The 27873-nt window shown below is 47.5% G+C and overlaps 2 protein-coding genes across 7 annotated transcripts in view; both read right to left on the reverse strand.

The window, feature by feature from the left end:
- Positions 1-24323, reverse strand: part of LOC144138355 (chromosome-associated kinesin KIF4-like) — a 34495-nt gene extending 10172 nt beyond the window's left edge. For 2 of the 6 annotated variants that reach the window (XM_077670596.1, XM_077670597.1), the window contains exons 1-12: positions 24101-24323; positions 21850-22074; positions 18601-18875; positions 17396-17556; positions 15948-16039; positions 13441-13563; positions 10742-10891; positions 8382-8634; positions 5026-5246; positions 4579-4731; positions 3551-3751; positions 910-1022 (exon numbers count right to left, since the gene is read on the reverse strand). In XM_077670596.1, coding sequence (XP_077526722.1) covers positions 910-1022; positions 3551-3751; positions 4579-4731; positions 5026-5246; positions 8382-8634; positions 10742-10891; positions 13441-13563; positions 15948-16039; positions 17396-17556; positions 18601-18875; positions 21850-22072 — 1965 coding nt within the window. In that variant the 5' untranslated portion in view covers positions 22073-22074; positions 24101-24323. The remainder of the gene's footprint in view (positions 1-909; positions 1023-3550; positions 3752-4578; positions 4732-5025; positions 5247-8381; positions 8635-10741; positions 10892-13440; positions 13564-15947; positions 16040-17395; positions 17557-18600; positions 18876-21849; positions 22075-24100) is intronic. The other 4 variants (XR_013315872.1, XM_077670598.1, XM_077670594.1 and 1 more) reach the window with 3 other exon arrangements.
- Positions 1-27873, reverse strand: part of LOC144138354 (exportin-6-like) — a 130547-nt gene that overhangs the window by 64485 nt on the left and 38189 nt on the right. The gene's annotated exons all lie outside the window — the stretch shown is intronic.

Consider the following 27873-nt stretch of genomic DNA (forward strand, 5'->3'; position numbering starts at 1 on the left):
TGTTATGAGATATGATCTACCTTAGCCTGGCCTCTGCTGTCTAAAAGAAGCTCCTGTGTGGCCTTCATGTACACATCATTTCTTCAATTATGCTACTCCTCCTTTCCCCTCCTATCCCCCCTATTTTGGCCACATGCCCTTCCCTTTACTAATACAGGACTGCAAAAACAACAACAGCTCTTAGGCCTGAATCCATTGGAGAGCCCATTGGATTGCAATCAGTTCTGCTAAATGAGCTGTCACGGTGCTGCCAGTTGTGTGGAGCTATTCCCAGCTTGAAGTCACAACTGGGACAGACAAAAGTTACGCCAATCAGTAGGTCTGTGCAACACTCTTCTGTTCTTGCATGGCCTATTTGGGACACGGTAAATGCACAGGCATGTTTTCAAAGGCTTGCATGGGATATAGGAACCATGCTTTAGGAGCACCCGTTAATGCACACATGGCATTTTATTTCAAAAGTATTGGGTAGTGGAGTCTTGCAGGGTCGGTGCGTCACTGTGCACTGAGATACTATTTAATTTATAATACAATACCGCACTCAAAAAGAATGCTATTTGCATAAGCTGCACACCCACTTTGTTTCCCCCAGTGCCTGCCTCTTTTGTGCACCAATAAGAGCTAACCGAATCATAGTTGCACACTTGCAAAGCCCATTTATATATGTTGCCTGACACACAGAACACGCACCTGCTTTTTTATAGTTCGCACACTTAAAAAAAGAAAGCTTATCTCATGATGTAATGATGGTGAAACATAAAAAAAAGCACCATATTATATGAGTCACACAAGACTGCCTGCGAAAGCAGGCTTAAGCTAGCTTCAAATTACACATGTAGACCACTGCGCCAAACTGAACGTGCGAACATCAAGGGTACGCGCAGGGATGGAGGAGGTACAATGGCTCACCCGTGCACCCTTGGGGCCGACCCGTGCAAGGCACTGGAGGTGTTTCTCCGAAGCCGTGTTCAGAATTTCGAGCACGTTTCGGTTGTGCTCACGCTGTGTGTTCTCAGCTGACCCTGTGTAGACCAGATCGCACGATTTGTTGTGAACTTCAAAGTTGTGAACCACATTTTAGAACATCTGATAGAGTTTGTCTCAACGTGCTACCTCTTGCACAGGAGAGCTTGAAAATGCATCCCACGCAGCACACAAATACGTCAGGAGCACACTGGGCACGGTAAGTTTTGCAGCTATTTTGTAATTTTGCACCAGGAACTCAGAAGGCAGTCCAGCTTACCACTGCTCGATGAATAATCTCCTGGGGCGGTATTCCCGTGTTTTGTCCCTTTTGTGTCCCTTTCGAAAGCGTCCCTTTTGAGTTAGCCCTGATTGGCTAAAAGCGAACACCCGGATGTGACGCATACAAGCACGGCGGAGCTATGAGCCGTGCCTACTCGGAGCAGACGATTTGGAGCAGACGATTTTTCGTAGCGTTATTCTCGGTTCCCTCGCGTAACAGTAAACACATAAAATATTCTCTGATACGGTTTCAGTTCTTTAAAATGCGTTCGCAAGAACAGTTACGGTATTTGAATCAAAGGCCCACTGCTTAACCGGAAGTACGTCACGATGAAAGGGACGTTTTCAAAAGGGACAGTTACGAGAATACCGCCCCAGATCAAGGCTTTAATTGCCTGAAACCAGAGGGGAGTCTACTTGGCTTCACTTGCATTACACAATTGGGGGTACAAAGCCGTACAGACAAAGCACAAGTTTGTTTTATTCCAAATATTTGGGGTTTTATAGTGCCCCCAGCCCTTGTCCGGCAGCAAACGATGCTTTATTCACTAAGAAATTAACCAATTTAAGTTCCTTCGTCTATGATTAAGTCTATGTGTCTATAAAAATCACTGGCATAAGCAATAAAATTCAGTAGCTAGTCAGCGCTGTGTTTGTGCCCTCTTCTTTTTGCCTCGTGTTGTTTGTGCTGTTACTAGGAATAATGTACCAACTCGCCCAATTGTTCGTTTTAGCCTCACTCAATTTAAGTTAAAATTTTCATTCTCCTGCCAAATTGTGTGTTTTGTGAGATTTGCGGAGACGTAGCAAGGGCACGTCTTTAAGCGAACGTAAGTATGCTGTTTAGTCTGCAGTGGACTGAAAACGTCCCGTTTACCCTCAGTCCTTCTAGATGGCGCCACCCTACTGTGCAGCACCACTGTCTGCCCTTGCTTCTTTTCTGACCATATTTGCACCTGGTTTGCTTTTGTTATGGTTGGACGTAATCATTTCGTGAAACATGGGGTATGCTCGACAAACAGGGTCATGTACGACAATGTCGCTTTTGCTAATCGGCCAGTGTTGTGCGAGACAACCACAACGTGCCAGACTGCTGGGCAGCTATAACAAGCATAGTGCGCGCAGTACCAACGGCAGTACTCAGTGGTACTTCTTTGCTTTTGTGTACCTTCATAACTTCCATTGTTTCCATTCTTACTGCTCTTAAATATGCATTACACTTAAGTGAAAATAGATCGTTCTGCAAGCTTATAAGCTCTGCCTAACTTGCGTTTGCTTTTGCCGGCCTCAGCCAATCACACAGCTGTGCACATTAAGTCATAGGTTCTAGTGCAGGAGATGAGCTAGTGAGTCGCATGACCGTTGCCTTTTTTCCTACTTATATGGCTTATTTGAGCGAAGTTTCCGTTAAAAGTGGTGTCAGAACGATTCTAAAGAGGCAATCTTTCGAATGAACCACACTTGTGTTTTGTCTGCATGGCTTTTTTAAAGTTTTCACTCAGCTTGGTGACACCATGCCAAGTGGCACAGCAAACTGCTTATTCTTGGCTATTGCCCAAAACATGTTGTATTATGGCGAAAGCAAATTTAGAAATGTGAAGCATTTCTTTGTCATGCTGGCACACTGAGTGCCCAAAGTGAGTAAGCACAGCTGCCCCCTGTCCCGGTGAAACGTCTCTGTCTGCCCGTTTTGTCATGGGCCTGTGAGATATTAATAGCCTGCCTGTTACAGGCATCAAACCAAGATCTTATCTTGCACATAGCTTATGAATGTGCTACCAACTGAGCCTTTTTAAGTCGCCCTTTGCAATGCACATTTGGCAGCGATGGCAGCGAGATACAAACATCCTGATCATTTCAACAAAGTGAACTTGGATGTTGTCTTCAATGGCGTCTATTGCTAGTTCTTTGTACAGCTACACTAACTGTAGCTGAAGGTAAGTTAAGAATGTGTTTGCGGGTGCTGCTTATCGCTTCTACAGTAGGCCTGCTACTACTTCACGCTAGCAGTTGCGCAGCAAGAAACGCATATACCTTTAGATACAAGTCTCACCTTCGTACTGCCAAGTGAGGAACACCTGTGTGTGCTAAAAGAATTTGTTCTGAACAATGTATGCTTTGTTGTAGAAAAGAGGAGGCAGCAACTGCACCCAGCCGTTTTGCACTGTACATAGGAATGGCCATTGCTTGAAGAGGTGTAAGAGGAAACAGAACCGTGTAATTTTGTTATACTGGAGGCGGTTCACACATAAGATGTGCCATGCATGAACAGAGCACTGTAGTCCAACATATCTGTGACACCCACCGGTAGCCGTGCTTTGACGGGTCACTCTTGGCTTGGAAACGTTATCCATCCTGGGTGAGACACGTTTCTGGAACACGCAGGTCCTACTTCGGGTGCGATTGGCAACACACGAAAGTGGAGGATTCGGCACTGCGAAGGGCGATCTGCCTTTTGGAGATTTCGAAACTTTGCCGTCTGGTGAAGCTGGCAGGTTTCGGTTCTCTGAAAGAAGGATTGGACATAATAAAAAAAGTGGCTGCTTGGGTGAGCTTGTATGACATCATTGTTGTGGGAAGAGTGAACTATCAACAGAAGCAAGAGAAAGAACAAAAAAAAAAGCGATGACACAAAGCGCTTTTCGTTGTATTCTTCATTCTTCTTTTGTCCCTGTCAATAGTTCGGACTTTCCACAACCATGACACTGTTGAGGCCCCTTTCCACAGCCTATGAGTGCTAAACGAAGCTACTGCTATGCAAGAAACCAAATTGTATTGTCAAATGCATCAACTGCAGTCTCTTTGGTACCATGTAAAGCAAGTTTATCTTTCACTCGGCTTGGGCACCAATGTTTAATTCAGAACTACAAGCCCTTAGTTCTAATGTGAGAGTGTTAACAAGCTCGCGTTACACCGAAGCAAATGCCGATGGTGGGATACGAACATCCTGATTAGTCGATAAGATTATGATGGATTGAAGACACATGGAGGTGTGAAAAGTTTTCTGTGTCGCTGCAGTCCTGACATCGTTTTTGCGTGGAGAACGCATACCTCACCATTGAACCATTGGGAGAATCAAGCGCGCTGTGGATGGGGTGTGTGTGTGGGGAGAGAGAGAGAGAGAGAGAGAGAGAGAGAGAGAGAGAGAGAGAGAGAGAGAGAGAGAGAGAGAGACCATGCATTTTTTTTGCTTATTACAATGGGGATTGAAATGTTGCCGTCGTTCATTAATCCTTATGAAGGACGCCTCAACTCCCACCTAGCTAGACGATGCCTCGATCTAGTCAGGGACAATTTTTTGCGACATGAATACTTTTAGTGTATCCAGCTTACCCAGTTCCACATTGTACACAACTGTGTCGTCTTGTTGACAACTGCTGGACACTTCGAGTTTAGGCGATGAACCCAGCGAGCCACTCCTCCGGGCCTCAGAACCGGAACGTGTAAGCGCCCTTCTCTTCACAGTTACCGGCGTGGCTACTTCCCCTAGTCGCGGGAAGAAAAAACAAAGCATAAAACAAAAGGCGAGGCATACCATGCGTACCAAGTTAAAGCCAAGCCAAGCCAAGCCAGGCCCTGCAAGCAAGGAAACTACAAGTGAGGTGCTTTTCTTTAGCAACACTGAACAGCACTGTAGTTTGCAGATGCACCGACTGTCTTTACAGACCACTCCTTCCAACGTGCTTTGGATAAAAAAAGAAAAAAAAAAGATGGCAGAGATCTTCATGTGGCCCAGGATAAACTCCGAATGAATCAGTTTGTGTCCAACGACACAGGTACCTCGTGAGGGCGTGCAGTCCATGGTCTTGCGCTTGCGTCTTTGCAGCGTGGTGTCAAGCAAGTCCACCAGAGACTGCTGTTCCTCGGTCAGTGTCGGCTCTGGTGCGGCAACGGTGGTCGTGTTAAGGTGTGAATGTGTCATCATGAAACTGTCCAGCTTCTTGCTGATGTCGTCGCATAACTTTGGCTCTAGCCGCTGGTACAGCCGCTCGACGAGGGGACTGAAACGCACGGCGCACAAACACAGCTTCACTTTGTGAAACCATTCTTTCACGCGTGTAGTGCACACATTTAGATGAAATATCTGGTTTATAAGAGGCTGACACGCAGCCAGCTACAGCGTACTGAGTCCCAGATAAATGGCTTGCTAAGGGCTAATGCAGCACAGGAGTGCTGGACGGAGATTAAGTGCGTCGACAACACTTAAAAAAATTAACGAATGTTGGTCGATAACTTGAGGAAGTGTAAACTGCAGCTGGCAAAAAAATGCTGGATGTCCTGATATGCCTAACAGCATGGCAACTGAATCCGTAAACTGGATATAGGAGCAGAAAATTTGCTGACTCCTTCTGAACAATGTGAGAACTGTTCTTACTGGATCAAAAGATTTGTTACTGAACGTTTGCTGCAAATAAATGTTAAAACCAATCACAAAGAAGATTTAAGTTCATAAAACATTTTTGTTTGAGTAAAATGAAGACTCCTCCCACTTTAGCCACCCTGGACGAACATGCTGGATGGTGGAGACATATGACAAATTTGTTTTACGCAAATTTTTTTAAAGCACTCATCACCAGGTAAGCTGAGGAGGTTGCATAAAGAAAAGAATTTTCACGCTCCTGCTTTCACACCACTGACGTATTTGGTTTTGCTCTCCACTTGCTCCTTACACACCATAGGAAAAAAAAACTCATCATGCACCAAAAAAACCCGTTAATGCTTGGGTTAATATACTACCCAAATGTTTAATTCCCACTTTAAGGCGTTCCTGGCTTCCTTTTCAAGGTTCTTGGGATAAGAGGCAGAAGTGTTCTTTGTTGCCTTCCGGCGTGCTCTTTCCTGGCACATGGAAACATTGAATGCTTGTGCACAGGCCTCACACATTAGCTGGAGGCCAGTGTGTTGGAGCAGTGAAACATTAAAATGCAGTAAGTACGAAACTTAAGAAGTTGGACACACAGGACCAGCGCTAGTACTGAGAGTCCTCTTTCTCTTCCTTACCTTGCTGTTTCAATATGTGCCATGTTTCAATAACCAACTGGCCCTTATTACTGTATTTGCACGATTCTAACGTGCCCCTGATTGTAACATGCAGGAAAGTTTACTCATGAAAATCCGAACAAAAAATTTATTTTGAAAAATAATTTAAAAGTAAACATTTGCAACAGGTGGCTGTGGTATGCCCACTAAGGAATAGGTATGCCAAAATTTATCCACATGATGCTAGCAGATTGTCTTGCATTGGATTGAGTTGGATTTCGGGAGGAGTTATACCCCTGTCACACGGGCACTTTCAATCACGATTGAAGTGAATTGCGATCGAGTTTTCGAGCGTGCTCGACGTACTGCCGCTGCTACACGGCCCGTTTCAATCGCGATCGAGAAGTTGCACCGGTTGCACTTGTGTACGCCAGATGGCGCTAACGATGTACTTGCGGCCGGCGTCTGGTAACTTCGCGCGGTCATAGGTATATGTAACTATGGAAATGTTACCGCACGCTTGTTTGGGTTAAGTTATTTGACACAATTTGTGGCATTAGTTGAAGTTTTCACCTTCTGTGTCATTACTGAGCGGGGATGAGAGTAGTCGAACCCCGCAATAACGAAACCGCCGGGGAAAGCAAGAAAATTCGCTTTTGCGGGAATTTCGTTGCTGCGAGAATGAGACATAAACGACCGGAAAATTGGCCACAAACCAAAAATTTATTTCCTAAAGTCGGTTATATTACTTCGTGAGCCTTACCTTGCAGCCAACGTCACAGTTCTGCTACCACTGTACAAGTGGTTCATTGCTAGTCGTCGTGCGCGCCCAAGAACGAGATAGTGTCAAACGCATCCAAAACATTCCGTGGGTTCACCTTCTCTGCACGTTTCCGCCCCGGCCCTCGGCACCGAGTACGTCCGATCATGCAAGTGGAGCCCAGCTTCTTCTGTTTACGAACTTTGCCAGACAGAGTGGCACCTCGTTGCACCAATACTGTTTACAAAACTTGGTGAGCACCGCTTTCTAGACGTCCAGAAAGGTCACAGCTGTCACTGTTTTGTTTTGCGCACGTGCGCCATTGAAAACTGGTGGGATCCTTGCTTTTCAAAATGGTTGAGCTAGTTGCAGGCGTTTCCAAACTCGTCGGCGCTATCCTCCCTTGGGCCACTGACTTGGGCGATGATGGCTGCCTTATCTCGTAGCGATAAAAACCTCAACTTTTGGGCTGGCGAAGGCATCTTACTGAGAGCAAACATGCCAATCGCCACGCACAAACAACAAACGCACGCGTTCTGTTCAGCGGTAGTGGGCTAGCGTAGCCCAAGCCAAAGCCGTGACTTGAGTCACCATGTGTCGCCCCCTGGTGGTGCCGCTGCGAGGCTGCCTCCACCGCAGCCGGCTGCGCGGTCTTTTGTAAACAAATATGGCGGCGGCCATGCAAACGTGCTGTGGCTGAAGTTTACGCACTTTGAGTCCAAAAAAAATGCACTGAGCACTTTTCGGATACAGTTACCCTCCAATGGGTAGGTAAAATGCCGACCAAACTTGCACCGAATTTCGTTAACGCGGAATCAGTTTCCAAAAACGTTTCGTTGCCGCGAGATATAAAATACACGGGCGTCTATGGACGTTTGCCGGGGATCCGAAAATATTTCGTTGCCGCGGGAATTTCGTACCAGCGGGATTTCGTTATCGCGGGTTTTGACTGTATCGCCGCTTTTGTTCGATCGTGCTTGGAAGCCTCGATCGCGCTCGAGAAACCAGGATTGAGTTCGAGCGGGATCGAGCTCGATCGCGATTGAAACTGCCATGTAGAATGCGCCCAATCCAGATTGAGCTCGATCCGGATCGACTCAATCGTGATTGAAAGTGCCCGTGTGACAGGAGTATTAGTCTGTATGGCTATGCGCTGGACGCTTTGAAGCCGATTTCAGTTTTGCACCCGACTGTAATGCACGCACAAATTTGAAGGCTACTTTTAGCAAAAAAGGGTGCGCATTACAATTGTGCTAATATGGTAATGCAATGACAGTGCGCTGGTTTTACCGTGTAACCTGTTCAAACAACATGCTTGACCCTGGCATCTGAGAATTGGTTTCCTCAGCTGTCAAGCACAGTGGCAGCGAAGTAACGTAGCTGCAGCTGCACTCACGTCAGGGGCAGGGTTGGCCGTACGGGGGACAGGCTCATAAAGGAGGCATTCTCGACTGGAGCGGCGCTATCTTCCTCCGCGTGCGAGCCCAGCAGCGTGCTCTTCAGCTGCCTGGCAGCAGCAACGTTTTGCCCTCTGGCGGAACCCGGAAGCAACCGGCGATGAACATGGGCGCCCAGCGGCGTCCTCTGCCACTGGGATGGTGTGGGTGGCAGCAGTGGCGGCTCCAGCATTCTGCGGGAGGGCAGGTTCTCTGCAAAGGGAGAGGACACCGATGCAAGAAGGGAGGGACACCCTGGAGGCTAATGTTTCTACTAGCACACCTCTGAAGGCTGCTAGAAGGCTGACAATCACGAGGCTGTCGGTCTTTCACCTCTCAGTTTACTACATTCGCGTAGTGCCTAGCCCATGATGCTCTCCTGCTGTGCCTCCAGTTCTGGTACCAGATGGCACCTGCTTAGCAGTAACTTTGTATGTACAAACCTACAAATCAGGGTGTTCCAACACCACTGAAAAAAAAAATGCACGTGTGAATGCAGACACGCGCATGCAAACACACAAAAAAAGATGGGAGGAAACAGCGAAAAGAAAATGTAATATTTTTTTCAGTCTCTAAAGCAAACCCAAAAGGTTGACCTTACAGTTATTGATGTTGTCATATTGCTACTGAGCCGTACGCCAACCCACCCCAATGTATTCCACCTAAGAGTGTTAAGCCTGTCTACCCTAGCTGTATGCTCTGGAGGCACTTTTCAGAGACGGAAACTGCGAATGTAGAGCAGTCTCAGTTGACAACCTTGCTAGGCCCACTCAACACTGCTTGTTTGTTGAAAATGATTGACACAGGTTATGGCTTCCAAGGGACACCTACACATAGTTCTGAGCAGAAAAATGTGAGTGCTACACAAAAATCTGTGCTTTGGCACAAGTAGCTTTTGGCATACTTAGCACTAAACTTTGTCTCATCAGACCATAGGTGCCTAAGTCACCAAGTGCACCTGTTTATGTCCCACTCATGAGATAACCTTGCACCAAGGCACACTTTAGGTATTATGCGCAAATTATTCTCAATTGCAAAAACTCATTTTTGTCCTAATTACTAAATTCACAATGCATCCAGTGCATATCCCTGAATGCGCATTTCTAATTTGAGCTGCATTATCGCTACCCATCGCAGTGGAATTTTCGTGTTTTTGAGTTTGGTGAGAAAAACAAAGAAGTCATTTGTTGATATTTCGTAAACTATTATTATTTTTTGCCCGTCCAATGGTTCAAACCGTTCGAGATTACTATTTTTTTGTTTAATTGGGCGTTAAACCAGAACTGAACCATCCTACTAGGAGCAATACAAAAACCAGAACATAAAAAGTACTTTTGTTCCCACGCCCTGGCACCAATACTCCAATTCATTCACTACATGCAGCTAGTCTCTTACAGCTAACACCCTTTACAACAGCTAAAGCATATCCACATTTCTTTATTAGCACTGCATGTCGTTTTGCTCTCTTCCAGAGCTACACACAAAGTTATCATTTTAAACCTGTGGCACCACCATGGGTTTAAAAAGTTTGCTTCACTGCACAATAGGAGAAATATATGATGACATGTGCATTGATACGCAACATCTTCCCCTCCCACTTGCTTTTTAATAACGAGCAGCTGACAGAACATGTTCCCCATGAGAAACTGACCAACCCACTACTATCCCTGTGAAGAAGAGAATCACGATTCTACTAGCAGTGAGCGCACCACGATTATGACGATGACTACGTCTGTACAAGCAAATCTCTGCACGGTGCCAGGTGTACATTATGTTCTACAACTAAAGGCACGATGCAGTTGTGCACAATTACAGCTGCATAACTGTTAGCACACTGGCAAGGAATGTCAAGTATAAAAGTTACCACGCAATAATAAAATTTATAGAAGAAGACGGTTCCAAGCATCAGCAATTAGACAGCTCTCCACAAAATTTCTGCATGCACGTTACCTGGAGGTATCGAAGAGAAATAGCGGTTGTCTTGGTCTAAAAACAATTACATCTTGAGACATAACTCGAGAAAGGGCGGTTAACAGCTACATGACTAGCAACCCTCTGCACAGCAGTGTAACATCTCAACCTCTGGGCAGTCATTGAAAGTTTGCCATCAATGTGCCAAATTGCCCCGTAATAGTCTGTGAGGCATGCTGTAGTGAAAGGCTTCGAGTTGATACGTCACATGGAATCCTCTAACGTGCCCATTATGTCACATACAGGAGGCGCAGAAATGATTGTTGCCCCAGCTCAGTCAAACTAGCCACCTCAACTGCACAGCCTTGCAGTCACCACACCCGAATGGTAGGCATGACAAGTAGCGCACCTTTGTTGTTGGCTCTGCTGATGACGGGCTTTGTCTTGATCTGCCGAGCCCTGTCCGCATAGCGCAGGGTGTTCACCGTTTCCGTAATGTTCCCGATGGCCGGGCTGATGCAGGCAATCATCACTGTGAAGCTGCTGCCGTTGAGAGAGTCTAGGGTGGAAACGCAAGGAAAGGGAAGACACGCCACAGGGCAATAATAATTGCAAAGTTTCCAAACTGGCTGTCAATTGTTTTTTTATTTCACTGTGGGAACACAATTTCCCAAAACCCAACAAGACGGTGAAAGAAAGACGAAATAAGATTGCCAAATTTATTTCATTCATTGAAAGGTAAAGAAAAACTTAAAGATAACCAAGCGCCACTTGCCCACCCTATTGAGTGCTTCACTCACATTCACCGTAGTGGAAGGACCTAATTCTTGTTACTGCTAAGCAAAGGTTTATGATGTTTTTTGTTCAGCTTTTGAACATTTATTTCTTTCACTGACAGAATTCGTGCCTGCATAGATGCCCTATCCATTGCCAAAAGGGGGCACTACTACTATGAAGGTGCTCATGCTAAGGCGAGTTTCTTAAATTGTATGTATCGAAGCACTCTGCACCAGACAACAGCTCCTCGATTCCTTTTACATGCTTGGCATATCTTAAATGTGAAGCATTCCATCGCACCCTTCCCCCCCAACTTCTTTAGGCAAGCAACACCCCACCATAATTGGTGAGAAAAGAGAACCCATCTCTCGTTGATGACTTCTTTAGGACCTCAATCTTGTAGCACCTTGCTCTTCTATAGTTCCAAAGGAATGATCTGCCTTATGATTGCAATGATGCAGCAGTCTGGCATTGTTCGCCGATTCTTTTTTGCATGTAAGGCGATTACTCCCCCATGTAAACTCAAAAGAGCTCCATTAGTGCATGATAGGTGCCGTATTTACACGATTGTAGGTCAACCCTATTTTTTCAAATTTGACAATCCAATGACTTAGAATTGAAATCGAACCGTCTACCGCTAGTAACGGCAAGAGAAACGAGAAATCGGAAATGCTACAAGGTGGGGACAGCTTTGCACCCTCGTTCCCATGATTATGGTCTAAAGTGTGAACCGCATGGGGCGTTTTCTGCTCACGAAAATGCGCCGCGCTGCCGCTTCCGCGAATACCACCCGCATGCTGTGCGCTACGCGATCGGCGGTGGCAACATGGCGGCGTCACCAGCCGCGAAGAGGGGCGCGTAGCTCCAGCGACCGCTTCTAACCAGTCTTTAAAATATCACTGAAGGCACAAACGAAGATGTTTGTGCAGGAAAGGAGCTGATAGTGTGGTTGAAAACGACACTATAAAGCATCATCCGCGCTGCTAGGGAAAGCGCCAATCGTATATCCGCCACTGTGGTAAGCCTAAACATCTCCGGGGGCGCCAGCCGGCTGTCCCAAGTGCTTTCAAACTGCCGCCATGAAGAGCGCGCCTCCCCATTGGGGCAAGACGTCAGGCTCCTCCCACTGCCGCGCTCGTCACATGTCATACCGACCATGTACCAACGTATAACTTAGAAGTTGCCGCGCGCGCGGAATCGTCGACGCGGGCATGAAAAAGTCGCCCACGCAACACCGACGCGCACGAATCGTGTGCAAGAACGTGTCAAGAAGCATTTTATTCATCTCTAATAAACAAAATGAGCATTACCAAATCCCTTGATTCAATGCGCAGCGCTGATGTAGCCCAAATCATATTGTCACGAAGCCAGAGACGACGCAGTTGTCTTGAAAGAAAACACGTTTATTGAAGCGAACTTGTGCTCCCCTAACAACTCAAATAATACACACGCGGCGAAGCAGCAGTCAGCAAAGTGACGTACTCAAGTGAGCGTCGGAGATCGAATGCCGCAGCGTCTGCTCGGCAGGCTTTTATCTTTCGGCGGAAGTGTTTCTGGAACCGTCGATTCACATCCAGAACATTGTAGATCACAGAAGATTGTTCTGGGCTAGTGACGTTAGGGCGAAACAGTCTGCTTATCTGAATGTGATAGCCCGTGCGGCATAAAAGTAAAGAATGGAAGACGCGCTTCGTTTGGAACGCAGATAACACAGCCGGGCGTGGCCCGGCAGTAAAAACAAACAATAAACAAACCCATACATGGTTCGCGGCATTATCGCATTGTTCAGTACACTTCCGAACACGATGGTGGGAGGTTAGTCGCTCAAATTCGGGCCCTTTTCTCTCCCCCTCTCCGCCCTCCCTCTCTCAAAACCTATTAGCTTAGCTAGTTGCTCAAAAGTAAATCGCGCGCGGCCGCTTCCATCAGCCGCCATGTTATTTGTTTTGGTATCACGCGGCAGTGGCCGCTGCTAGTTGCTTCGATGGTTGTCATCTCGCAGCGAATGTGTTCTTCCCGCTCAACCCACAGCGCATGGTTATTCTGGGTGCTTATACAAAAGTTTTTTTTTAACATCTACCGCGCATACTGCGAGCGCACGGCTCTTCTGGGAGCATCGATCTTTGATGGTAGAGCCGCCGTGTGGGTTGACGGAAGAGCTTCTCTTTGTGATACAATTTTCTAGGCGGTGCTCGAATTTTTTTTTTTTTTTTGAGAGATGTAACTTTTGGGGTTCGACCTACATTCGAGTCGACTTAATATCGTGTAAATATGGTGCGTAATTTGTCTGCTTTTGTGCAAATTCATTGTGCGCCTCAAGATTGTGCTCACCTCGCAGGAGACGTGTGAGGGCAGAATCACGGTACGAGATGAACTGGGGCTTTCCTCCTCCCTGCATGCAGAGTGCATTGATGACGTTCCCCAAAGCCAAGAGGCCAAGATTGATGTTGACACCTGAAACACACAGAGAGAGAGAGAGAGAGAGAGAGAGAGAGAGAGAGAGAGAGAGAAATTAAAGCCGTTCTGCTCAATGTCAAAGCTGTCGAAAGTCCAGAGCAGTGAGTCACCATAATGGCTGTAGCGCCGTTATCCACTCACTGCTGCCACACATCACGCTCTTCGCCACCCTGTCTCACTCCTCTGAATGGAACGGAGGTTTGTCCAATGCAGTTCACATTTCCCCACCTTTGCAGTGCTCGCACACACCCTGCCTGAAACTGTGCCAGCTGGAGTTCTGTTCTTTTCGTACTTGCTTTTTCTCCAGCATGTGCTGGCGTTGCACTGCCACTTTTTCTCGCTTGCTATCGTGAAAAACAACCAAACAAGCGTTCCTAACTAAATGAACATGGGTGCTCGTGGTTAATTACGTATATTGTTACAGGACTCCGGTGGGCAATGCCTCACAGCGCCTTGATTCAAGAACGATGGTGACGACGACGAAGTGCTTGGCGCGCACGTTGCGCGATCTCTTTCATGGCGGCTATGTGAATAATGTAAATAGACCGCTTCACCCCTTCGCATCATTCGTCTCATCTCTGTTCTGCCGCCACGTAACAATATTTTGCCTCGAATGTACCTGCAGTTTTCTTTGTGCTAAACATTGGGGATATGTATGACAGGCGCCAGCGGTTCAAGAGTTTCGGATGCGTATGATTATTTAAACCGCTTGGCTTTCGAAGCCTCTGTGGGACGCCGTTACGACGGGACTCTGCTACGCAGTACGCCATGGGTCCAGTGAGCGAGCTACGACGACAAGGCGAGCCCCTAAAGTGCTCTGCACTTAAAAAGGCGGGGAGGGTTAAATGTTGTTCGTTCCTGTTTCGAACACAGAGCGGGGTCATAGGTGTGTAGGGACCATGCGAGACCTAAAGAGTGTGCTTCACACCATCAAGACACCACCACCGTCAGGCACTGAAATGAACGCAGCCACCCTGGCTCACTACTGCAGTCGCAGGCCTTAGAAAAGTGCAAGCTAAAAGTAAAAGAGGTGCTTTTCACTACAGAGATAAAGCAGCATTTTGTTCAGGGTTCTCAAATGAAGGTGAGGATGCTCAACAAAGCAACAGCATGCAGGTTTTTGATTTCTCGGAGGCGTGCAGACATATGTCGCGCAGCAATAGAAACGGGCAAAGTGTGCAGTGTAAGCTAATGTGGAGCCGAAATTGTATGCCCACAAATTTCACCTCTGCAACTAATTATTTCTATGTGTAGGCACCATCTACTAATGAGCTAGTATAGGTTAGTGGCACTATCAATTGAAGTAGCCTGTCCTACCATGAAAACTGGCCAATGGAGGAGTGTATTCTTATTTCATTAAGGCGGACTGATCAGTTAATTCACTTCATTAGATTTGACTGATTATGAGGTTTAACGCGCTGATGCTGCACAAACGATGAGGCGTGCCATAGTGGAGGGCTCCCAATTAATTTTGACCACATGGGAATTTTTAACGTGCGCCAAAATCTCGAACACATGAAGGATGTTTACGCTTTTTGCCTCGATCAGAAAAGCGGCCGCTGCAGCCGGGAATCGAACCTGCGTCCTTGGCCACTGAGCCACCACGGTGGGTAATTTGTTAAGCTACCATACTTACCCGATTCTAACGCGCACCCGATTTTTCTGGCAAAAAAACCTAAACAACTTGCACCTTCGATTCTAACGCGCACAGAACTTTGTGACCCAGAAAAACGAATGCGAGAGAAACGGGCGATTTATTTCCCGAAGTAATCTCTCATCTTACTCCTCGTCGCTTTCTGCTGACTACAACATCTCATCCTTGGTGCTGCCAAGCGCGTTAGCGATGCCACACTACTGAACTAACGTTCAACTATGGTCGATGGCATCGTGGTCCACACCTCGCACGCCTATCCCGCAAGCTTCTCCAGAGGGGCACGCTTCAGCCGACCGCTCGTTTTGAAAGCATGGAAGCCGCTCGTAAGCCACTCGGGGAAGCGGTGCACCTTCATTGCTGCTGCTGCCATTGCTGTATCAAGCGTGCAAGTGGAACAATTTGACGATTTGTGCGAACGCCAATAGAAAAGCCTAGGTTTCCTGCGTCTGAAACATGGATGGTCCGAAAGTTGGCGCCATCTTGAGATGGCGATGACGATGGGTGGGACAAAATTTCCGCTGTTTCGGCAGTTTCGGTTTCGTATCCGATTATAACGCGCATGCGACTTTTCCGCCTATTTTTTCGGAAAAAAAGTGCAGGTTAGAATCGGGTAAGTACGGTAATAAAAAAGGGTGGGATTATCATATGCTCCTCTTCTCTTGTGTCATTGGTACCGGGGAAAAAAAAGAAAAAGGCGCATGAATGATGCCCCCTCTTGTTTCTGCACCTTCTTTCCTCCTGTCTCCAGTGCTGTGGGTCCTCTTGACAGCCTCTGAGCCAGCCAAGTCGACAAGCTGTAGCTTTGACGTGAACATTGTCCTGGAATACAAATGTTGGCACATCAGGAGAGAGTTCCATCAAAGCGGCCCAGAAAAAAAAAAGACAATCCCAGCAAAGATAACGTATGAGGGTCTTTAGTACACTCCTGGGTATAAAGATCCCAATTCCCTTGCTATTCCACCAAACAACACCTTATCTCCCCTTGTAAGACCAGGTTTGTAATACAACTCATAATACTGCTCACTGTATCAAGGAGTAGGTCCATTCAACCAAAAGGGCTGCTGCTTTGAAGAGCAAGGGAGACAGTGAATGAAGAGGAAAAATCCAGCAAAGCACCTCCTGAGCACACCTCACAGGCACACCATCCCATAGAACTTCAGTGGTATAAGTGGAAATGTCAAGGCAGACACTGCGGCACCGAGGGTGCACGACCTATTAAAATTACATCACCTTTTCATCAGGAAAGATGCTTTAGTTCTTGCATCAAAAACTGCCAGCAGCATTCGGCGATCTATGTGGGCTATCATGTTACACCAGTGCGTGTCGCTTCACTCTACAGACCCCTTTCAAGTCATCTCTGATGTCACACGGGCACGCCAAGCATGATGAAGTGGCTCTACACAACATGTGGCTCAATGTAGCTTCACAGAGTACTCCCAGTTTTAGCTGCAGCAGGGCACTTCCCCAGTCCGTGACAAACGTGGAGGTTTAGATTACCTGAAATGTAAATGCGTGTGGTTTTCAGCAACTAGTGCATCCCTTATAGTGTCCTTGAACCAGTCACTTACTGGAAGATTACAACCGAGTAACATATTAGGCCCCCAGACGAGTCTGAAACATTCATTCCATGCGACCAAAGCTCTGATGACTTCTTGAATTGACAGGATTACGTTAGTGTCTCTAAATAACCACACATGCAAGCACATCCTCATCTAACTGGTAATTCATTTAAGTGTCAATTTTTTCATCCACCAGGCATAGTAAGATACGCGTCTTTGCTAGGCTAACCTGGCCAGTTTCATTAAAAAAAAAAAATTGCGGGCCATCTCCACTAACGTGAAACCTGGGGAGGGGCAAAGCATGCAGTCTATAGGGGTATTCTTGGCGCCTTGGCATTTTTGCCAACAGAGATGAAACCATTGGGGGTAGAGGTATACAGTGTTGCTGCACAAGTCTCGTGTCTTTGAAGCACGAAGCTCTCTAGCGCGAGGTGTAAACGAATGTCCCGGCATTTTTTCAGTACGCGTTACGAAGCGTTTCAGCGTGAAGCGTAAAAGAGTGTCCCAATGTTTCAGTACCATGACTACATGAGAACGATTACGACGACAACGACAGGAGACGGCAACAGCCCAAGACCCTGAGGGGCTCCGCCCCTAAAAGCCCGTCCTCCCTCACCCTTGAACGTGTCCCTGCAGGTGGATGCTGAAGATGGCGTGCGAGCGGCTGGAGCAGCTGTTGAGCAGGGTGGCCCCCGTGCTGCGGTTGCGGCTGCCCTGCTCCAGGCACTGCAGGGCCTCCTCCGGACCGCCCACCTGCTGGTTGACCAGCCCCGGCAGCTGCACCAACGAGAAACCCCAGGGACCCTCGCCTTTAATCGCTGCATTTGAGCACTCAATCATGTCACCCGCGCCAAAGAAGTGTACCGGGCTGCATCTCCACAAGCACGTGGGTGTTTATGCAAAGTCCTTTTACGTGGGCAATGCACTGACTGAAGAATAAACAGTGAATCTGGTCCAAAAAAATGAGCTGAAAGCTTGCGGTATTTTACTGTACTAGCCACTCAAAAGTTGATGCCACGCTTTCCAACTAGTAGACACCGCCGCTGCGTAAAAAAGAAGCTGTGTTAATAGTTGAAACTTCCAGCCGCAAGCTCTTCTACCTTATAGATAGCATGCAGGTCTTTTACAACTACTTTTGTTTACAAGGATGTGGCCTCGTATCCGTGCCAGTGTTCTAACAGCAGAGCTGTCGTTTCTGGCTGTAATGTGTGCAACGGTACCAAAAAACACAAAGTCATAGTTACTTCAACTGATTACCACACACGTGAGCACGCCCCTTGTGAGGAGTGCGTGGCGTAGTCCAGGCTTGCGCGTGGCGCAAAAATATACCAAGAAAACAGTTCATGGGCGTCTATGCCTCAAGGGGGGAGCACAAGAAAGGGCGAGCTACAGACGCCCAGTTCACGAAGCCAGTTCTCGCCGGTTCTAGCACGTGAAATGTGAAAGCCTGCGGATGAAACGATCCAGGCCCACCAGTCATGCACGAGGAAGACAACGATACAGATGGACATGACTATCGCTACTACTACCACAGTGAAAAGCAACGACGGAACAGCTAAATAAACAATTTCAAACCTAATGCAATGTGTGGTGGTGTGTCCTTCAGTGCATACATAGAAAGAAATCCTCTGGCTCAGCTTTAGTTCAAGCCTTGCACAACTTAGTGCAAGCTTTGCCAATTTTTAACCCTAGTTGTACAACAAAACGGGCTTCAGCACTCCAATTGTACTGGTGCAAAGGACATCACTTGAGTGCTACCAAGGAAGAAGGCGACTGAGGAGGTGAACACTAGCCAATTTATGACAAAAGGAGGAGACCCACCACAATGACCTTGCCCACTTCTCGGATGGGGATGGCCTCCCGCTCCTTGGGGTTTGCCAGCAGGTCGAAGACGTTCTCATTGTAGATCTCCAGTAAGGACACCTTGGCCGTCCAGCAGCCCTGCTGCTGGGACAGGACAGCAAACAGGTCCTGCACGGCCTGGGGGATGATGCCCGGGTTGGCAGCGGCCACCTCACTCTGGCCATAGTTGGTGCCCATCGTGTACGTCTTGCCCGAGCCCGTCTGGCCGTACATGAGCACGCTGCAATTGTAGCCTGCGGGAGAGGGAGGAAGACAATATGACAACTGCTGGGGCTAATACATGCGTCTTGAAAGTACAGGCACTTTTCGTGCAAGAAACTGTCACGAACACCTGGCCAGTGCGCTCAATTTATTCGTTTAGGCGTCCACCACTGCAGCTCCCTCGCCGGGGGCGGCCATTTTCTTTCTGTTGCTCCTCCCTCGTCTCACACATGAGTCAGCCCGTTTTTTTTTTGCAAGCGAGAGGAGTGTAGGGCCAACTGGGGACAGCGTAGCCGCTGGGCTCCCTTTTCAGTGGGCTCATCAGGAGCTTAAAGACACGTGCAGGCCAGAACGAGGGAAGCTGCTTGGAATTCATACCAGGTGCAAGTAGCTGGGGGTACTGGGGGTGAAAATTCTTTAGCGGAAGTCCGATCAATAGGTTCACAGTGGCACGACCAGTTGCACGGAGGATCCAGAATCTCCTCGATCATCGTCGCGAACCGCTAGAACATCTCAACTCCGCAAGCCAGTCCCAAAAACATAAGCAAGTAGCCGAGCGAAGCCGACGTATCGTCGTCGAGCTTTGTCGTTGTCGAACAGTACTGTGAAGGCAATGCCTAAGGTTAGCGTGTATTGTCAAGGCGATACCTAGGATTAGCATGCAGTGTCAAAGCCCCGTCTAGGGTAAGCATGTAGTTTAAAGTCTATGCCAAGGGTTAGTGTCCGAAGTGTTCACTATTAGTCCTTGGCCCATGCAGGACATGCCTGGGAGGCAGTGAGTCGTATTGTTGGGTTGTACAGCTCCGCGGAGAGCATTTTTGTAGCCCCTTTTGTGTGCTTGCGTCGTTTATTTTTTTTTGTAGTTTAACAGAAGTTTGAGTGCGCATGAATTCTCTCTAGCCCCAGTGACTTCAGCACGCGTGCACACGCACGAGCTGATCAACCTTCACGCCTTTTGTTTGTGCAAGTGAGCAAGAGGTTGCGACAGTGACGACAGTGAAGAAGAAAGCTACATGGCGTCAGCGGACGGCGCACATCTGTCCACAGCTATTTCACTTGCATGGATGATATGCTAGAATGCGTGACACCAGTGACTATCAACTGTCACTGTACCTTCTCCACAACTATTCTATGCCTCCACTGCAGTAGCCGAGTCAAACTCCTGGTTTTCTCTTTTGCTGTCTCCCTTGTCTTCAGTGCTCATTCACAAAGGTACAGCGGTCAAACTGTCAACAACACCCGAATGCAAGGCTGTCAATACGTGGAGCGATGCCTGTTGATAGCCACCTGCGTTACCAGCAAGATTAGTGGATGGCGCTGTGACAGCCAGACACATGAAAGCCATGCAGCACGGGTCTTGGTCGTGCTATTGGGTGCGAAAATAAAGGGAGCGACTGCGTGAATTATACTGCAAGCGATTACTCTAAAAAATGACACACGAAGTGTCAAGCCACACGCATGTCCCCACCAATTCACATGATTGAGCATGAGTGGTTAAACTTCAAGGCGCTGATAATAACTGTTTGTGCCAAAGAACCGTGCCAAAGAAGAGATCAAAACTTCACTAGTTATTTGCAGAAGATAAATTCAAAAACAGGTGCTGGCAGCTGTCGTGGTCCGGAACTGTTTATGTCAAAGCGCGGAAGCATCCGCAATATCTTTCCCATGCCTAGCTGCCACAGCGCTGTCCACTAATCTCGCTGGTCACGCCAGTGGCTATCAGCCGGCTGCGCTGCACGTATCGATGGCTAGGTGTTCGTGCGTTATTAACAGTTTTGATCTCAGTACATTTGGAAAAGAATGGTGCGCAGACAGGAAAGTGCAGTGTCTCGGGTGGCCAGAAAAAGGGGTGCTGACACCAATTTTCGATATTAATACTGTTACATTCTGGTTCCTTTACTCAACAGAATACCCAAGCTAAAACATGAGCAGCCTGCGATGTGTGGAACATCAATTCGATCTCATTTATCGTGCCGGCAGGACAGCATGTGGAGCGGTGCGCAGGAAATGGACACCGGCGCGATATTACTTAGTTGTAGGGAAAAGAGGTGACACCACTTCTCACGCATGGCCCGGCAAGTGGCGACTGGGCACTAGTGCGTTCATGAACTGATGCACGCAGACTGAGCTAGAGGCACAACCGCTTGCCAGAAAGGCACTCTTGCCAAAAATAAAGTTCCACACATGGGCAAGGAGCCATAAGGACCCATAAAAGTTGCCATAAGGACATTTATTGAAAGCATTCATCAAATTTACGGCGCAATGGTAGGCCTAAATTCTCTGGAGGCGGGGCAATCGAAACAATGCCTCCACTGGTACAAAACGGTAAGGTTCTGTGATACAGGTTCATACAGGTGAGGTTCTGTCGGTACAAAACCGTGGTTCTGTCATATGCGCCCTCCAAGCTGGAAGCACAGAAAACCAAAACGTACGATTTTCAGGCCGTTCAATGTAATTATTGCGCGCTCAAGTATTTCAAGAGCTTTGTCGAGTTCTCCAGGCCATTAAGTGTCAATAAAAGCTATAAAAAAGGAACATAATATTTTTGTTTTCAGTACTCTTTTAAAGGTTTGTCCACATGCAGGAAACATCAGGAGGTATCCAGCATGCAGAAGTGGGCAGCTGCCAGGGGAAACAGATCCAAGGACTGACTAAGGGGTGTGATGCGTTTATCAGGGCACTCCACACGGTGGCACTACCAAGCCCACAGTGTTTGCTGTTACTCTCTCTCCTATTAGCCATGCTACAAGGTACCTGCCCTGCCATAGTGACACCACCTTCACCACGTGGATCCCTCTCGAGCCATCTCTGATAGTCGCAGGTCTTTGTTTGCCCCTACTTCGGTTTAAAAATCCATGGTATATACATGTTTCAATTGTCAGAGATTCCACAAAGCTTATTCACTTTGTATAAGTGGAAGAGCTTATTCACTTATACAAAAGTTAACCATTTTGAATGCTTCTCCCTCCTGACGTTGTCCACTTTTCCAAATGTATAGCGACTCACCAGTTGTGACCTTGCCAATCAGGTCGGCAACGCAGCGGGTGTAGACATCCTCTTGCGTCGCAGTGGTGTCGAAGGTGTAGTCGAAAGTGAATCCGTACTCATGAGCCACCACGAGCTGTGCTTGCTCCGGAAGCACCTCGATGGAGCCTTCCGCACATTGGTTCTGTTCCTGGGGAGAGGGGGGCCGCACCCTGACGGCGACCTTCACTGCGCCGTCTGCCATGCCTGCGGGGGGAAGTCAGTGCGATAGAATGTATTGCTTTAACTTGAGAGGCAGCGACGAAAGCGATTTCTCTCAGCAATGGTACCCTCTAGCAATTGCCAGAGGCGAGACAAGTTGGCCAATAAAATTAGTAGTAGTAGTAGTAGTAATAGTATGGGTACTTTATTAGCGCAAGAGCACTAATGGCCAAAGAACGACAAAAACCATTGTTTGGTCATTCAATAACTAAAAAGATTTACTGAAATGTTTAAAGCCAACACAGTCCGGGAGGAGTCTGCATTTTCATGCAGAAGTGCAGTTTAAAAGTGAACTTCTCCACAAGGTTTTACTGACTTGTGTATGCAGATCATCAGCCCCCTAACAGCCATTCTCTGTTACCCACTAAGGGTTTTCATTTTTTGTGAGTAGTCATCTGCTTCGGAATAAATGTGTTTTGTTTTTTCAGCCCGTGTTTTACATACTTCCCAATGCCTAACAACGCTGTCACACTCCTAAAGGCTGCAGCTAACCATTATTAGACAATAAAAACTTTATGCATGGTCCACCTGAATGCATCATTGCACTATCCATGCAAACGTCATTTAAGATTATGATTTTTCTTGATACGCCTGTCAGAACACGGTCATTTGAACATTTAAATGGTTATTGTCAAAGCCACCAAATCTCAAGAGACACATACATAAAATGAAACAAACATTTAATGCAAAGACTACAGCATTTATAGTTATCAAGGAGTTTGTTCGGTAACAAAAGCTGCCTTATTTGCTTATAACACAAATTTTAAAGTACGGCTTCCCCTCATTCATTTCTTGGGACGCCTGTCTCGGTTCAACAAATCATGACCTAATATAACATCAATTCTTACATCAGTTGCTCAATAGCCACCATGCATGACAAAGGGTTATTAAGGAGGCGTTCGTAAGCTACGGCAGGGGAACCAGGAATACAAGCGAATGGGAGACACTTGAGCTTTTTGAGATTTTTGGACATGTTCAGTGAACTCATCGAAGAATTCAAATGAAAGTTTCAGGAACTGCATAAGTTAGCTCAGTCCTAGGCTCAAATGTAACTACGAAGATATCGAAGTCAATGTTAAATAGCACAGCAGTGAGCCATCCTCCTAACCTGGGTGCTTAAATGCTAAAAGTTATCACTTCTGGGGTGCTTTCTGGAAGATTTATGACGTAATAAAAAGTAGCGACCAATGCGTACTTGCAGTGCTAACTTATGGGGCGTAAACTTCGGGGCTCGCCAAGATGAGAAAGTTTTAAAACAAAAATGGATGTGGATGATGTTGGATTCATCCAGCAAGGGCGGTCAACAGGTTGACGATGACAAGGGTGGCGTCTTCCAATGATCCTCAAATCAGAACGTCCCCAGCACCTTGCTTTCTTCACTCGGCAATCGTTACTGCAAGTCTCGCTAAAGCTGGCGAGGCTTCTAGGGACTATGCTGCTCCTTCCACCGGCCAAAAATTTGTTCCAGAGATGTGGTTTCTCGAGTTCCAGAACATTTCTTTCACATATCAGTAAGGGTGGACGTTGCAAAGATCAACGATTTTCTTTTTGAACCGTTGCGAATGCATAGTGCGTCTAGTTAATACGTAGCGCCCATACACAGCCGCCTCGTTTCCCCCGCGATTAAAAAAAAATCAGTTTAAGCTTAAAACTTACCATTCGGATCTCCCTTTAACTTTTCTCTCGCACTTTGAACGAGGGTGAGCACACAGAAATCAACGGTAACCAGCGTGGGGACGTTCGGTTGTTTTTAAAGGCAAGTGTCTGCTACCACCCGGTGTGTTTGCGGGGGGGCGTGGTCGGCGGGGCTCCTCACTAACGCGCACCGCAAAGCTTTGGTGACAGTCGGAGTCCCTGTGTCGCGACGGCCCACGAAACGTTCGGCTCCAAGGCGAATGTGCGCCCGGTTTGAAACTTAATCCAAATGCGCAAAAGGCGCGAAAAAACGAGACAAAAGCCGGTTTCGTGGGTACGCCGCACGTCGCCCCGGGCCTTTGGCCACGGAACTCACCGCTTGGAAGAGTTGTCCGCGAAGCAGCCTGCGCAGGTCTGACGTCCGAGCGAGCCGGGTTGGGAGCGGTGAATGGCACAGGCGGGCAAGATGGCAACAGGCGGGCAAGATGGCGTGCCCCTCGTTCTAAAATGCGTTTATCCCGGCATTACAGAGCGCAGCTATTGGTCAGCTACCGCCTACCCTTCCACTCCTTTACATCGCTATCGCCTTCCAGAACATTCTGCCAGTTGTAAAACAAAATGACAGAAAAAGACAACTTCCAAGTCGCAGCCGCGCGGGCACTGGGGCATGCATGACCAGGCATTTGATGCTGCGTCACGGAGCAAGATAACCTTCTTGCCTCGTGGTGCTGCCTGCCTATCGCGATATGCCATTGCGTGTGTGCTACCAGGCTTTGGGTGGCGCGATTGCACGGTGCTCTCGATCATGCGGCCGCCGCTACCGGCCGTCTTCCGCGGCTTTTGAAACCGAATAAAAAACGCCACGTTTCGAAGGAATATCGTCGACTGAGCGGGAACGCAAATATGCTACTGCGTACGAGTCGGGGCTGTAAAGAAGGACGAAAATGAAGTGCTTGTTAGAGAGCTATGGGCGATATTGTTATGAGCATTTCAGATGCCGTTGCTTACACTGTCACCGCAAGGTCGTATGCTTGCTTGTTTTGGTGACGGTTATGAGGGCCGCGTGGGTGGCCTCAAAACATTCACATACCAGCGCAGGGAACAGGCAAATGAGTTGAAAATTGGTAGCTAAAGGTCGCCACGATGTAAGAATGCATGTAAGGCACAACATCCTTTAACTCAATACGCTTGCGTCTCACAGAAGAACAGTTGCGATGAATTCGTCTCTTGTATCGGGTTCATTGCACGCAAAGATGTCTGCATGCAAGCAGCCAGGTAATTAGACTTCTGTAAATGAATGAATGAATGAATTTATTCAGATAGGAATGGTCGAGCGCCTCATGTCGCGGAATCGAGGAAAGGGAGACAATAAATCCTGTTGGCTAGTGACCCCTAGCTTACACATCAGCCCCGCGCACGGGCCGCTTAGTTCAGGTCATTTTGGGGAAAACCGCCTTCGAAGAGGTGTAACGGGTCTATTTGATGATGTCTTTTGTGTCCGCGCCGCACGAGCTGAGGAACGTTCGCATGAAACAAAAACCACGCTATGTTCGTGCATACGATTGGATTGAACCACATCAAAATCAAAAGAAAACGTCTTTCGCATGTGTAAATAAAACTTTAACTTTTTCGTTACGGTGGAAAAACAGCCAATCTTGAGTGCTTCCACAACACTATTTTTTTTTCTGTAGCTAGTGGACACATTTAGTATTGCTTTGCTTGAGATTGCAGCTTATTTATTGCTCTTCCGAACACACAACAGCAGTTTTGTGAAAGGTACAATTATTTACAGCTTATTGGTCAAATAATCAGAAAAAAACGAAGAACGACGAGACAGATGCGCTATAAACCAGGACAGGAAAAACGAAGAACGACGAGACGTCGTTTTTTGTTTTTCCTGTCCTGGTTTCAGCGCTCCTTTTCTTGAAGCAATATGCACCAAACCAGCCCAACAGCACATTTTACTAATCAGAAAAAAAAATGCACGAAAAAGTATGCACACGCAACGTATGTAGGCGATTGTAGTGAGCCTAAAAATTATGTTAAGAATTCTGATTTACAAGTTGTTCCTACGTTCCTTGGCTATGATTCAATATATAAATGAGCGCTGTACACCAAGTTTTGGATGTTTGCGGACCCGTCAACCTAATGGCGCTGACGAATGTGCCACTCCGCGAAGCCACTCGAGAGGCAGTCGGTCTCTCTAAAATATGAATCCAAGCATGCTTGTTTGTTTTTCACACAAAATACACACTACTTATCCCTGCAGCCGTAAGCAACAAAAAAATTGCTGCTGCTTGGCTCAGCTAACCTTGGATATGCAAAGCAAAAGCTTGGCTTAGTCTGGTTGAGTCTTGGTTTCGCTTGGTTAACCTTTGATGTAGCTGCATTGCCGACCACGGCTCATAGCCGTTCGGTCCCGTGCGACACTCACAGAAGGAGGCCAGGCGTTCGCCTGGGTGAACGTGGCATTCATCCACGGCGAACGCGCCGTTCCTCTTCGCCGGGCGCGAGACGAGTCACGTAGCCCGAGGTGACCCAGCGGCGCATATCGCATACGTGGGAGGCTGCGGGGATGATCGGCTGCTGATCAGCTGATCGGCAGGCAAAAACTAAAGCTGTGACGTTAGGAGGAGCGGGCACCGTGATTGGACGATGCCCAAGGTGAGCAACCAAACAAGTTTCGGTTTCGGTTTCGGTTCTGTAAAACACAACCGGTGGCGTTGTTGGATGGGCAGTCTCAATGACTCAGTAATCATCGTACCGCGCTTCTGCCATGTTTTCAGCTGTAAAAATGCATACAGATAAGCCACCTAGGACGGCTTGTAGTCGTAGCATTCACTAGCCGAGACCTACGCAGTGCATGAACGCCCTCCGCGTACCCGCAGACGCCCAAATGTCATGCGCTTTTCCCCCATATTTGGAGCTTGCCTCCCTCATGCCTGTATCGTAAAAAGCGTGTTCGCACCAGGCCAAGGGTCTGTTCATTCTGGCCTGTGCCCACTGCCTGCAAGCAGTCGGTGCTTATGGCAACAGCACGCCAACGAGAACTCGCTAGCGCGCCATGCATGTGCCAGCCTGCGCGCGTTTTGTGACCTAGTTCGTGTAGCCATGAACGTTGCGGCCCAAAAAAAGGTGAACTCAATAGAAAACATCGGCTGAAAACAAAAAAGTTAACTTACAAAAAAAAAAGCACGTACCCGCGGGGATTCGAACTCGTGACTTGCAAAACATTTGCGGTGACATACCCAGCACCCCAGACTACTGAGCCACGGAGCGGGACGCGAATGGCTTGCTAATATAGGGTATATATTGTATAACCGGTTTATACGTTTATTTAGTTTTGGCATTTCAAGCAGCTTAGGTGACTATTTGTTGTACTGCGATCGTGCAGTAAGCGTCGCCCGAGTTTCCACAGTAGCTCACGTCTAGCAATTGCATTTCGTAGACGGAAAAGCGTTCGCAGATGCGTAGTCGTGCTGCTGACCGCTGTGCTTGTTCGCCCAGCGCAAAAAAGTGTTTCCCGCGCCCTAGTTTTACGCTGTGCGGTAAAAATATCAGTTGATTTTATTTCCTTAGTACCTATATTGACTTCGCTGACTCTTCTCCCGCCTTCAAGAGGCCTTATATTTTCCTACTGGCGAACCAGTCAGCGAAGCGTCGCATGTGCGCTTGTGCAGCACTTCTGTGAAGCGAACTTGACTTGGAGCTAGATAAAGTGTACAAACAAACCAAGTAAAGAAAGGCACATTCTTCCATTCACAAACGTGTCCTGGCTTCGTTTCAACTAAGCGAACGAATTGCGACCAAGCAATTTTTTTTAACCTCCTTGATTGCGACGACCTGCCGGCGGCCGGCGGACGAAACGCTGGGCCGACTGACTCTGTCGGCCGGGGAGCCGTGCAGTAGCGCAGCCGTGGCGCAGCCAATTGCCAGCTCATCCCCTCCTGACGTCACACGAAAACGCCACAGAAAATGGGCGAGCGTAAAGAGAGGAGGACAGCGTTTTCGAATTAGTTTTTCTACTAAATAAAATCGCGTAAACGCGCCTAGAGTGGTCGAAACATGGCCTGGGGACTCCGGACTACAATTTGCGCTAGTAATCCCGCAATGTTTACATATCACTTCAGTGTCCCTTTAAGTGCGAAT

This window comes from Haemaphysalis longicornis, unplaced genomic scaffold, assembly GCF_048455015.1.
Source record: "Haemaphysalis longicornis isolate Haplotype H1 unplaced genomic scaffold, Haemaphysalis longicornis Haplotype H1 scaffold_5, whole genome shotgun sequence".
Classification (NCBI taxonomy): domain Eukaryota; kingdom Metazoa; phylum Arthropoda; class Arachnida; order Ixodida; family Ixodidae; genus Haemaphysalis; species Haemaphysalis longicornis.